A 12,500-nucleotide genomic window follows, 5' to 3' on the forward strand; every position below is an offset into this window, starting at 1 on the left:
AAAAAAAAAAAAAAAAAAAAAAAAAAAAAAAAAAAAAAAAAAAAAAAAAAAGGGTCGGGTTGTTTCATAGATGGATCAAAAATGAGTGAAAGGTAGGTGCAATATCGATTTTGGAAACTTCGGACCCCTCAGGCCCTCTGCCGAAGTCAAATGATTCTGCTAAGCCATTGCTTTTCTTGCTCATCATTATAGACCAACCACTTCGAGAAACCATTTGATAACAGATATAATATCCACTAATATCCAAATACCACCTCAACAAACTTAAATCGAAATAATATTCTTATGAAAAAGCCACAAATATTTGCTATATACTTTTAATAAAATCTTAATTATTTCGTTTGGATTTGTGTATATGGTGTTCTTTTATTATTATTTTTAGGGCTAGTAATATAGCCACCACATAAACAACCATACACAATGTACATTGTTATTCTGTCGTTATGTTCGAAATATACATCTCATTGACACACAAAAGATAAAGAGTAGAAGTAACATTTGAAATTTGGTTTGATGTTCTCGACCGCTAATTAATTCAACATTATCAGTTAAATGGTAAGAGATACTTGAAAATATTTTGATTGGTAATATTTTTTTTAACAAGGTTGGCTACTATATCCAATCGCAATTAGTAATCCATGCATAGATAGTCATCGAAACAATTATAATTCTTAAACACATTAGCCATCATCGCCTCATCGGTCGTGTGGCCTCAAACCTCAAATCAAAACTTTGAACATAATCAGATGGTTAAACTGTCATAGTTGATATTTAAATTATACATTATTCAGATCATTCAAAGGAAAACAAAAAATAAACGAAAGTGGTTTATATTTTCCAATCTCGTAATTAATATTTCACTATCTTTCAACTTTTTTTTTGTTGTTGTTGCTCAAAGCCTCAAACTACTTTTCAACTTCTAAATTTAGACGAGTATAAATGAGTCACGAAAAATTCTGATGTGTGTTACATAATTATGACATCTTTCTTATAAGAAAAGTAAATAACTAGTTCGTGATAATTACTAACTCTTCGTATCTTTAAACAGACGGTAGACCAACGTGATATATAAAAAGAAAAGAGAGTCGAATCTGACAAATCTTGTACTGTTGTATATGTTTTTATTTATTTTATTTTACATTAAACTGTTTGGTGTAACACTGTGACAGTTTGATTAAACAATGACTGATTATGATTTACAAAATAAAATTTTAAAAATGTGATTACAGCCTAATATTTTTCTTTTTCAGTCTCCTCCACGAGTCACGACGCTGTAATGATGTCTCTTTTATAGTCTTTACTTCTTCCTCACTACAGGCACACACGCACACAGAGAACAAATCTCCGTTCTGTTTTCCTGTCTCTCTGCTTTTTTAGTCTTCTGCGTTTGTTCTTTGTTCATCTTTGTGTCGTGGCTAAAGCCAGTTTCCTTCACAGAGCTTTTCTTTCAAGAACCTTGTGGTCCTGAACTCAGGTTTTTGTCTCTATCTTTAGTTCCTTCCTTTGTTGAAAAACTGGAACTTTAAATTTTGTTTTGCTGGTTTCAATGGTTCTAGATTGGATCTGAACAATTGAACAATTTTGTGGTTTGTATTTGCCGATTAATTCGTGGGGGTTACTATATTGTTCTGTTTAATGTTTATTCGTGGGGGTTACTATATTGTTCTGTTTAATGTTTATTCGTGGGGGTTACTATATTGTTCTGTTTAATGTTTATTCGTGGGGGTTACTATATTGTTCTGTTTAATGTTTATTCGTGGGGGTTTAGTAAAGTTTGAACCTTTTTTTTTTTTTTATAGCATTGGTTTTTTCACCTAAAGATTTAAGGTTTTGCAATCTACAACTTACTTCATTTAATCCTCCCTCCTCTCTAATTGAATATACTTTTCTATTCGGTACTTGATTTTGGTTGTGTATGAGTAGACTTGTAGTCAAGAGTTTAGTTGGAGTAGTTGATCCTTTACTATTAACCAGAATATTTTCTCATCCATCTCAGGTTAAGAGCAGCATTTGCTTTACATACAAGCTGTTTTGGTGATAAACTGAACAGACTTTGAGATGGGTTCTGGGAATTTGATTAAGGCTATAATTAGATTGAAGAGGGGTAAACAAAGGAGCATCAAGAACGAGAAGGTATGTTTTATTTCTTCTTCATATTGGCATGAGACAAATACTGAGTTGTGTTTTTATTAAAGGTGTTCTCATGTGACAGGGATTTGTTAAACCTAAAGCTTCCAAGAAGAAGGGTACTCTTTCTTCAGCACTAGTTACTCGTACTGAGGATTGGGCTGCAACTCGGATTCAGACTGCTTTTAAAGCCTATAAGGTTCATTGAGTTGTTTGGTTTCCAAATTTTATTTGCATGAATTTTACATTTACATTTGGAAATTTTAAGGGATCTTGTGTTGTGTTCTTTTGCTTTGCACAGGCTAGAAAAAGCTTACGGCGTCTAAAGGGAATTGCAAGAGCAAAGTTATCTACTGAGAAGCACTCTGTGAAGAACCAAGCGGTGGTCACATTGAGGTATCTTCACTCATGGAGTAAAATACAGTCAGAGATAAAGGCTCGTCGAGTTTGCATGGTTACCGAATGGCGACTTAAGAATAAGAGATTAGAACATCAGCAGAAGCTTGAGGCAAAGCTTCATGATGTTGAGGTAATCTTTTCTATCTTAGTTCCAGAGACACATCCTGTTTCCCCTCAATGAGTCTTATCATCCGTAAACAAATGAACTTAGAAATGATACAAATGATGCAGGTTGAGTGGAATGGTGGGTCAGAGACAAAAGATGAAATCTTGGAGAGGATACTTCAAAGGGAAGAAGCAACAATCAAGCGAGAAAGGGCTTTGGCATATGCCTTCTCTCATCAGGTACATCATATAAAAACTGTTTATTTCTTGTTTGCTGTTTTGGATGTGAGAAGAAAAGTTTTTAATCTATGGCCTTTATAACAGTGGAAAGCCGATGGTAAGACTCAGTGGCTGGGGAGTTATGAACTGGGCAACACTAATTGGGGTTGGAGCTGGAAAGAGCGTTGGATATCAGCTCGGCCTTGGGAAGTAAGATATACAGTGACTCCTAAGAAACCAAAGAGCTCAAAGACGACATTTTGCAAAAGTGAGACTAACTCAAATTCACCGGCAAAGAGAGTAATGTCATTATCATCAGTTCCAGCCAAAGCTTCATCCTTGGGAGCTAAAAACACAGTGAAACCACGGAGATTGTCATTTCCGGGTGCGTGAAGCGAAGTTAACTTTTGTCTGCGTCTAAAGAGTATACACGTACACTTAAAGATTGAGGGTGTATTTATTTGGTCTTATGTTTTTGTCTCTGGTGTGATGTAAATATAGACTACAATGGTGGTTCTTGTTTGTTTAATACATGCATTTGTTTGTCTCTCATAGTCATCCCAAACCAAATTTAGGGGGTGTTATTGGATTGAGGATTTTAATAGATTTTAATTAACCCAGGACATTAGTGGATTTAAAAGTCTAATGCATTTGTGTGGACTTTATAATGCATATAAGGTGGATTTGAAAGTCATTGATAATGTATTTTTGGTGATTGTTATAGATTTTTTAAAAAGTTATTGTTAGAAAAAAAAATATATATATCCATAAACTGTGTTATACACCAAAATTATATTAAATTAATAACACCCAGACTTTTACGCATGTCATAGAAAACTTGAATTAAACTGTATTTGTTTTCAATCCAGATTTTTGGTGTAATTAAAGAACCCAGATGTCATGAACCCAGAAAAAAAAAATTAAAGAATACAAAAAAACACAGATCTGATGAATAAGTGTGATTATATACAAAGGGTTTGAGGAGGAAGAAACAGAGATTGAACCCAGAAAAAAAAAGTGTGATTATATCATAAACCAAAAAAAAAGTTATAGATCATGAACCCAGAAAAAAAAGTTAAAGAACACAAAAAAAAAATTCTCAAAAATAATACATATCTGATGAATAAGTGTGATTATATAAAATGATTGAGAAAAAAAATCAAACAATAATATGTCAAAGGCTAGAGATCCATCTAAAGAGAGGAGAAGAAAATGAAATGATTGAGAAAAGTGTGGTATTGTGTTTGTTCATATTTTAGAAGCAAAGTACGTTGAAATCCAACATCAAACAAAATCCAGTAGATATTGAATAACAGCTGATTCTTAAATACATCAAACTCCTTTAAAAACCACAATCCAATAACACCCCCTTAGATTGTTCTATAAAAAAGTCCCAAAACAATTCATACTATGCCATAACAAAAGCCGATCAACCAGACTGGACTAACAAGCCGATCAAACATAAGAAAAGCCAATTCATTGCAAGTTTGTAACTTTTTCTAGGTTATGCAACTCAAGTTGAACCACTCCGGTTGGTGTCACAGCTCGAAACATATCTCTTGGTACTACCATTTTGTTACCGTCTAACCGAAGAAATACATAAAACCAGTAATCAGGGGGCAAGGGCAAAGTTACTAATCTAAAAACCAATCTTAAATCTAATTTTAGGGTAAAAAGCTTCAATTTTGAAGTCATTAGGGTAAAAACTAAAAAGGTTGAATTTTGAAGTTCCATTGGTGGTGGTGTGCCTTTGGCTTCTGCGACAGCTGTAATTCTCTGCAATATCATGAAATCGGCAACATCAGCCACGTCGCCAACGGCGACAAGCTTACAACTCGGATCTCCCAGACTCTTAGCCTTGGCGCAGCAGCTGCGTCTATACAAACCGCCGCTTTGTTCACCGTTCGACGAGGAGAGCACCAGGAAATTGGTTTCCTTTCAGGAACTTATGGCTCCGGTGAGGCTCACACCGAAGAAAGCGGCTGTCTTGATTTGTCTCTTCGAAGGAGACGACGGTGATTTGCGTGTGATCCTCACTAAGAGGTCTTCCACGTTGTCTACTCACTCGGGTTTGTACTTTGCTTTTCGAATTTGGTTTGCTGCGTCTCAAAATCAATTTGATTGTGATGGGAACATTTAAAGTTGTCGTCTTTGAAGCAATTTATCTAAGTGCTTAATGGTCACTTGAGTATAGGAACAGAATAAATATGGGATAATGATAATGATACTATGGATGATGAATGGTGTTTTCTTAATTGTTGCAGGAGAAGTTTCTTTACCAGGTGGTAAAGCAGAAGAGCATGATAAGGATGATGGGGTCACTGCAACCAGAGAAGCAGAGGAAGAGATTGGATTAGACCCTTCTCTTGTTGATGTTGTTGCCTTCCTCGAACCATTTCTGTCTCAGGTATATAAAAGTGCTAACTATCCTCCTTTGTCTCATTTTAAGATCTGGGAGCTGTGTTTTCTGCGGACATAGAGTTATGTTTGATTGTTGGTTTAGGCTCTATTCCAAATTGTTTCTGCCATATACCAAGCATAATTTAAGCTTTTATGAAGTGTTTTGCTTATCTGTGCTTCATTTTCCTATGCAGCATCTGCTTAGAGTAACTCCTGTGGTAGGAATATTATGGGACAAAAAAGCGTTCAATCCAAGGCCAAATCCTACAGAAGTGGAAGCTGTGTTTGATGCACCCTTTGAAATGTTTCTGAAGGTTCTTCTTGTTTCTTTTAAGGAGGCTTTATAGTTGCAGTTTTTATTTTACTCTGAAGCATTGTTGGTTGAAATATATCTTATACAGGATGAGAACCGGAGATCCGAGGAGATTGAGTGGATGGGGGAAAAGCTTTTGTTCCACTTCTTTGATTACAAAACAGGAGATAACGATTATGTTATATGGGGTTTAACTTCCAGAATCTTGATAAGAGCTGCAACAGTGGTTTATCAACGACCACCGGCTTTCATTGAACAGAAACCTAACTTGAAGTACTCCAAAATGGTAGGCAGACATATTTTGCTCAATAGTGTTATCCTAGACGTCCACATTTACTATAAGTCCAACAAAAAGACAATAAGGGAATGATACCCATATAACTGATTCCCTGTACCAGTGAATGCAGAACCAGGCTACTAGTTTATATGGATAGTTGAAGGCGCTGAGTACTTGCATCGGCCTTCCTTGGAGATCTTGTGGCAAATTTACATGAATCTTGTGAAAAAGGACGATTGCTAGAGGTGTCTCTATTTGGTCATGTCCAGGTCAGTCTGTATTACTGATATTTGTAATGTTGCCTTTTGTCTGCTCTTTTTTTCCAAAGTTATTTCTGCAGTATGTTCAATTGTGAGCAGTGAGCTGTTTCCATGTTATCAGTATATCCTACAAAAAATATCAGGTTCATTTGTGGAAATGTTGGATTGTTCATTTCTAATTTAGGAACTTGTGCTACGTTTTGTTTCCCTTTGGACCTAGGACTTCTCGGTTGACCATATACCCGGTTATTGAGAAATTAGATTCAAATGTTGAAGAACACTTCTCTGGTTTATTATTCTTAGATAGGAGCTTAATGAAGCTCATATGTAAAAATCAAGCATAAACTGATAGATCTAGAATCCAATCACTCTTAGAGCACACACTTTTGGAAGCTGTCACTTGGGGCGTAGTTGGAATCGATCCTGGAGGCATTCTGAAGTTATAATCATACTAGTAGATCAAATGCCTGTTGTTGAGCAATTTAGCTAAAAATGCTTAAGAAATACCAATTAAGTCAATGTAGGGTCTAGTTCCCTTAGTTGACTTTTAGTGATGTAATATTTTAATGTTATCTGATCTGCAGGATCTGTTTCACAACTGAGAGTGAGTCTAAGGAAATGACTGTTTCCATTTTCATTAGGTTCGCAATTTTGTGGCCAGAAATAGTCCGGAAATATATTGGTCCACTTGTGTTTATTTTTTAGTTGGCCGTTTGCACTGATCATGTGAAACGTTCCATTAGTTTAATTCATTTTTGATCTGGTTTCTATGAAGATTTGAACATGATATGCGTACCATACAGTTTACTAGACTTTCTTGGTAAAACAAACTACCCGCGGAACATAGGAAACAAAAACATTAAAGGATATACTATTTCGATGACTTTCTAAGAATTAAGCTCTGGACCTCTCTCTTCCCATAGGGGAATAATCATAGACCAGACCAGACCAGATGTCCAGTTGCTATTATTCGTTTTTGTGCATTCATCGTGTCTTTAATGCCTAGTCTGAAACCCTCTGGTATAGGTGATGACACCTACAACAATTTCTGGTTGATTTCCTTATGGAAAATCAATGTATCTAATTATCTAAAGAAAAGGATTCCTTTTGGATCTTGTTGACTTTGATTACATAATTATCATCTAATTTCTGAAAGTTGGTGTAAATGAATAAATATATGGCTTTTTGATGTGTGGAATAATAACCATATTCTGGTCATGATGTTGGTTTTTTCTTTTTTAAGAATTCAAGCCAATTGTATGTTTGTTGAGTTTCATGGCTTGTATGCATAGCATCTCACTAGAGCACATGATTGTACGCTTTGTTTCCTAGTTGTAATCGTTGCTGGGTTGTAAACATAATTTAATGGAATCTCTTGCAAGAACTGTACCTAAAATCTCGTGTTCACTACCACTGAACTTTGGTTCGAAACATCTGTTCTGGAAATTCAGTTAACTTTTGTGTGTGTGTGTGGGTGTATATTCTTCCGTCGCTTACTTGTTTTCCTTTCCTGCAGCATACTGCCTGCGTTATCTACACGTAATATCATCAAGACGATCGTTTTTGTGCATATCACAGTCATTTGACCTGAAAGCCAAGGTATATTGCGGTTATGCTTGTAATTTACAGCTTGAGAAAAAGCAGGTAAATATTGTCTAAAACGTGATGTTTGAAAATCTGGCACCAAAAGATAGCAAAGTCTCTAATATTAATCAATTGGCACTAAGTACATACACTGTCAAAAAAGTCAGCGGGGCATTCCTATCCACATACTGTTGCATGTTGGTGAAATTCTAGGAAGTAGAACTGGTCAACTGTTGAGTAGAACATGATCTTTGAACAGCTGTCACACTATTGTAAATTAGCAAAAATTAGTTGGCATACCAAATTAAACACACACTGTTTAAAAAGTCAATGGGGGCATTCCGAGAATCGAACTCGGGACCTCTCGCACCCAAAGCGAGAATCATACCACTAGACCAAATGCCCAATTGTTGATGTAATCCATTTGTAGCAACTGATCTTGAAACCCTTATCTTTTGTGTGTTTGCTGAACTTTACTAACTTGGAAAGTATATATTTTTCTGTTTCCTTCAGCTCATCCTTGGAGAAACTGGCAGCATTTGCGTTGTAGTTGTGACTAGGACATCTGATGTTATCTAATTGGAATGGTGTAAGAAGGGTTTACCTATGTCTAAATCTCAATCAGCTAACACGAAAGTAAAGGTATGTAATATATATATAAACCAATATCTTTAGTAGTGAAAGATCTCCTCCAACTCCTGCTTGACAACCCAAAACCTCGACATCTCCTACAACTTTCTATATATACTAGAAAGAGAAAATGCCTAACCAACAAAAGTAGAGGTGAAGTCTTTGAGCCCCTCAAGCTCTTGTATTAGTATTTTGCAATGATGCTTGTAGTTTTACTGATGGTGAAATGCTAGGGATTAGTCAATTGTTTAGTTGAACATGACCTTTGAAACTAGTCATTGTTGAAAAAAGTAAAGGGGCATTCCGAGAATCGAACTCGGGACCTCTCGCACCCAAAGCGAGAATCATACCACTAGACCAAATGCCCAACTGTTGATATAGTTCAGATAAACACTAAATGGCCGTTTGCAATAGGTGGAACTAGAACAATTGAAGGATTGATTTGGTTGTAGAGATTGGGCAGTTGTTCTAGAAACTTAAGTGGGCGGATCTGAAGACAATAATGCACATTGCATCTTGTTGTATTGATTACTTGTCATTTAGTCAAATATGAAAGTCTCATTTCATGTCTTATGTCTGAAATTTAATCTCTCCGTATCATTTGTTAAAACGCCTAGGTTGTGTTTGTTAAGTAGTCATGATATTCCTATCCACATTTTGTATCACTGAAATATCTGATTTTGTAGGTCTCCTGCAAGAATACCTCTCTGTGATTTAAAAAAGGATGGGGCATTCCGAGAATCGAACTCGGGACCACTAGACCAAATGCCCTGTTGTTGATGTGACTCAAGTCGTTCTTGGTGAACTTGGCAACATGTGGTTATTGTTCTGATGAATCTGGCAATACGCAATTAGTGTAAGTTTTCACTATCAAACATGGCATTTTTAAATATATTCTTGGTGAATTTTAAGTGAAATGCTTGCCAGTCAATTCTTGATTATGATCTGTAAGATATCGTAGCACAGGAGCAATTTTTGGTCAAAAGACGTATGCGTATTACCTTAAATCCTTAATTATTAGCTCTCAGATACACAACACATTCTCTCGAAAAAGGAAAGGGAGCATGCATGTTGCTGTTTTATTTCAGTTTAAACGCCTAAAGGCATGCATGCTGTTAAGATTTCATCATTTCTTAGAAAATCTATATTGAACCACCAATTTGTTACATCTAAAACTTTGCTATTATAGGTGATGAGTAGAATCCGTTTTGTTTGGTTATGAGGATCTGAGCCAACGCATCTGAAACTGAGATACAGTTTGGATCTTGATTTCTTAGTTCATTTCAATTAAAAATCAATCATAAGAATCTCTTATATGCATAGATGTGGTTTCATGCCATCAGATCCATGTCTGAAATTTGACTTCTCGGTGTTAGACTAAGTTATGGCCTTTGGATTTGGATCAGAAACATTCTGACTGTGTTAGATGGGTCTCTCACACCCAAAGTGAGAGCCATTCTGCTTGACCAACAACCCAAATAAATAAGAGCATTTGTGTGGTCGCCAATCTTTTCTTCTGTTGACCTTTAGGTGGACGTTTGATAAAGAGCCTTATCTTTTTGGTGCAGCTCATTCTTGGAAAGTCTTTCAGCATGTTTTTGGATGAATCGGATATCGCAAATCAACAATTTAAGTTATCTAATTCATCTCATGCAAGAGAAAAAGGTACATTTCAGATCTTGTTCTATTTATTGACTTTGGAATTTATTAGTCAAATCTTAACAATGCGTTGTGATCGTTTGACGGAAACGCATGTTCACACAAATCTTGAATTTGTTCAAAGTTAAGTATTAATATACTAGATTTTCTAACAATGATGAGCATTCTTTTATGTACAAAAAGAATTGGGGGCATTCCGAGAATCGAACTCGGGACCCCTCGCACCCGAAGCGAGAATCATACCACTAGACCAAATGCCCTGGTGTTGAATACTTGAGCTATAAATGTTATAAAGAAAAACATGTTTTAGTCATTTTCAGATCTAGCTCCTTTAGTTGACTTTTCTGTGTTGAATATTTTAGTCATTATAGGATTTCCATGTGGGATCTGTTTCACAACTGAGGGTCCAGGGAATGGCCGTTGGAATATTAGTTTCTTCTTCAACTTTTAGTGATTGGAAATACTCTGCCGATATATTGGCTAGCTTGATCTTTGATGAGACTTCAATCAGAAGACAAGATACCTTGTTACCTATTTTTTCCTTGGCCTTTTCCACTGATTATGTGAAAGTATTCCTGTATTCAGTTTATCCTGACATTGTTTATATTTTTACACCTGCACATGATATTCATGCCATACATTTATGAAGTAATCTGAATTAGGAGTTCCCATGGTATAAAGGAAACAAAGATAAGCCAGAAGCATATACTAGAACTAATGCCCTGTTTTTGATGTAATTAGTTTAAAAAGCTAAAGGGAAGGCTGTTGCGTGAATCCATCTTCTAGATGCATAGTCTAGCTCTTTCATGTTCTAATGTCTCAAGAGCCACTGATGCTGATGATAGGACTAGAGCCATTTCTCATTGGTTTTGCATATAGGATAAACTGCTTTTAAGATTCGAGTACTATTATCCTTTTTTGTGTGTGTTTGCTGAAATATGTTAACTTAGGTGTTATCCTTTTTTTTCATTTGCTATAACTCCTTGAAAAACATAGATGATGTTTCCAATTTACTGCTGGTGAAATTCTTGGAACTGGTCAAATGTTTAATTGAACATGATCTTTGAAAATCATGCACCTAAGGTTGACTTGTCCATAGCAAAATTAACTGTCATACCATACATACACTGTGGAAAAAGTCAATGGGGGCATTCCGAGAATTGAACTCGGGACCTCTCGCACCCAAAGCGAGAATCATACCACTAGACCAAATGCCCTGTTGTTGATGTAATTCAATATAGAAACTATGGAGAATGGTGTTGCCATCTGATCTCTTAATACCAATTCCTACTTTCTGATTTTATTGTGCATGAATAGCCACAGGTGCAGTTGACGAAACTAGGATAGGACTGATTTGGTTAGGGATATGTGGCTGTTGGTTCTAGGAACCTAAGCTGATGGATCTGATGATTAGGATTCACTTTGCATTTTGTTTTATCTGTTACCTTGATCATGTAGTCGATCTTGAAAGTCTTATTTTCATGTCTCATGTCTGAAAAAAGAAAAAAATTGATTTTTTCCTTCTTAAATGTCACCTTAGTCTTGCTTATCAAAGAGTCCTGATATGCTCTATACTCTCCGCATTCTGTATTACTGAGATATGTGATGTTTTAGGTCTCCTGAATGCCCCTGAGATTGAAAAAAAAATGGGGCATTCCGAGAATTGAACTCGGACCTCTCGCACCCTAAGCGAGAATCATACCACTAGACCAAATGCCCTCTGTTGAGAAATCTAGTTTAAGAAGCTAAAAGAAAAACTTGTGAAGTCAATGTCAAATCTAGTTCTCTTACTTGTCTAACTGATAAAATATTTTAGTAATCTAAGCCAGCGGATCTGATGACAAGTATGCAATTTGGTTTTGTAGTTGACTTTTAACAAAATGATCAATCTTGAAAGTCGTAACTTATGTATAATGTCTGAATTTCTGAATGTAAGCTGAGGTTAAAATATTCTGATTAGTAAATGTGTAATAACTTATATGCGTTCAAGGTTTTGTGCCTATTGAACTGTCGTAGCTCTTACTCAGGATCATATTAGAGCTAAAAGTTATGTATTCTTTTTCATATATTGTTTTGCTGGGTTTTAGAATAAGAAAATATAACTAAAACTAGTTTATGATTCTGAGAATCGAACTTAGTACCTCTCACAACAAGGACCTCTAACTAAAACTAGTTGATGTAACTTTGTAGAAGCAACCATCTTGAAATTTGATTGCCTCTTTTCTTTTGTATTATTTTGCTGTAAATCTATATAAAGACAGGTTTATGACCATGTTCAGTTTTAAAAAGTTTAAACTTTTAAAGAAGTTTTAGGCCATGTTTGCTTGTTGACTTACACATGATCTCTTAAACTCCATTACTTGTGAACCAGTATTCACATTTTTTTATTTCAGTTAGGATCAAAACGTGTCTTCTCAAAAAGTCAATGGGGCATTCCCAGAATCGAACTCGGGACCTCTCGCACCCAAAGCGAGAATCATACCACTAGACCAAATGCCCTCTGTTGATGTATTTCAGTTCAAACACT

General features: G+C 35.7%; 2 protein-coding genes and 2 non-coding genes across 11 annotated transcripts in view; 2 read left to right on the plus strand and 2 right to left on the minus strand.

The window, feature by feature from the left end:
• Positions 1,134 to 3,400, plus strand: LOC104786161 (protein IQ-DOMAIN 1-like). Of its 2 annotated transcripts, XM_010511500.2 has the most exons (6): positions 1,134 to 1,474; positions 1,997 to 2,133; positions 2,213 to 2,326; positions 2,429 to 2,656; positions 2,758 to 2,871; positions 2,956 to 3,400. In XM_010511500.2, exons 2-6 carry the CDS (start codon positions 2,059 to 2,061, stop codon positions 3,241 to 3,243), a joined length of 819 nt encoding a protein of 272 aa, XP_010509802.1. In that variant the 5' UTR covers positions 1,134 to 1,474; positions 1,997 to 2,058; the 3' UTR covers positions 3,244 to 3,400. The 2 variants fall into 2 exon arrangements, with proteins under 2 accessions (XP_010509802.1, XP_019101324.1); XM_019245779.1 differs by having other exon boundaries at positions 1,134 to 2,133.
• Positions 4,377 to 12,500, plus strand: part of LOC104786162 (nudix hydrolase 22, chloroplastic-like) — a 10,076-nt gene continuing 1,952 nt past the window's right edge. For 3 of the 7 annotated variants that reach the window (XM_010511501.2, XM_010511505.2, XM_010511504.2), the window contains exons 1-9: positions 4,377 to 4,919; positions 5,115 to 5,257; positions 5,445 to 5,564; positions 5,652 to 5,849; positions 5,971 to 6,109; positions 7,617 to 7,699; positions 8,198 to 8,326; positions 9,001 to 9,170; positions 9,883 to 9,979. In XM_010511501.2, coding sequence (XP_010509803.1) covers positions 4,637 to 4,919; positions 5,115 to 5,257; positions 5,445 to 5,564; positions 5,652 to 5,849; positions 5,971 to 5,997 — 771 coding nt within the window. In that variant the 5' untranslated portion in view covers positions 4,377 to 4,636 and the 3' untranslated portion in view covers positions 5,998 to 6,109; positions 7,617 to 7,699; positions 8,198 to 8,326; positions 9,001 to 9,170; positions 9,883 to 9,979. Of the gene's footprint in view, positions 4,920 to 5,114; positions 5,258 to 5,444; positions 5,565 to 5,651; positions 5,850 to 5,961; positions 6,110 to 7,616; positions 7,700 to 8,197; positions 8,327 to 9,000; positions 9,171 to 9,844; positions 9,980 to 12,366 lie in introns of all 7 variants that reach the window. The other 4 variants (XM_010511503.2, XM_010511502.2, XM_010511506.2 and 1 more) reach the window with 3 other exon arrangements.
• Positions 10,162 to 10,233, minus strand: TRNAP-CGG. The gene has a single exon. It is a non-coding gene; the product is annotated as a tRNA-Pro (tRNA).
• Positions 11,622 to 11,692, minus strand: TRNAP-AGG. The gene has a single exon. It is a non-coding gene; the product is annotated as a tRNA-Pro (tRNA).

The sequence above is a fragment of the Camelina sativa genome, chromosome 5, assembly GCF_000633955.1.
Source record: "Camelina sativa cultivar DH55 chromosome 5, Cs, whole genome shotgun sequence".
Taxonomy (NCBI): domain Eukaryota; kingdom Viridiplantae; phylum Streptophyta; class Magnoliopsida; order Brassicales; family Brassicaceae; genus Camelina; species Camelina sativa.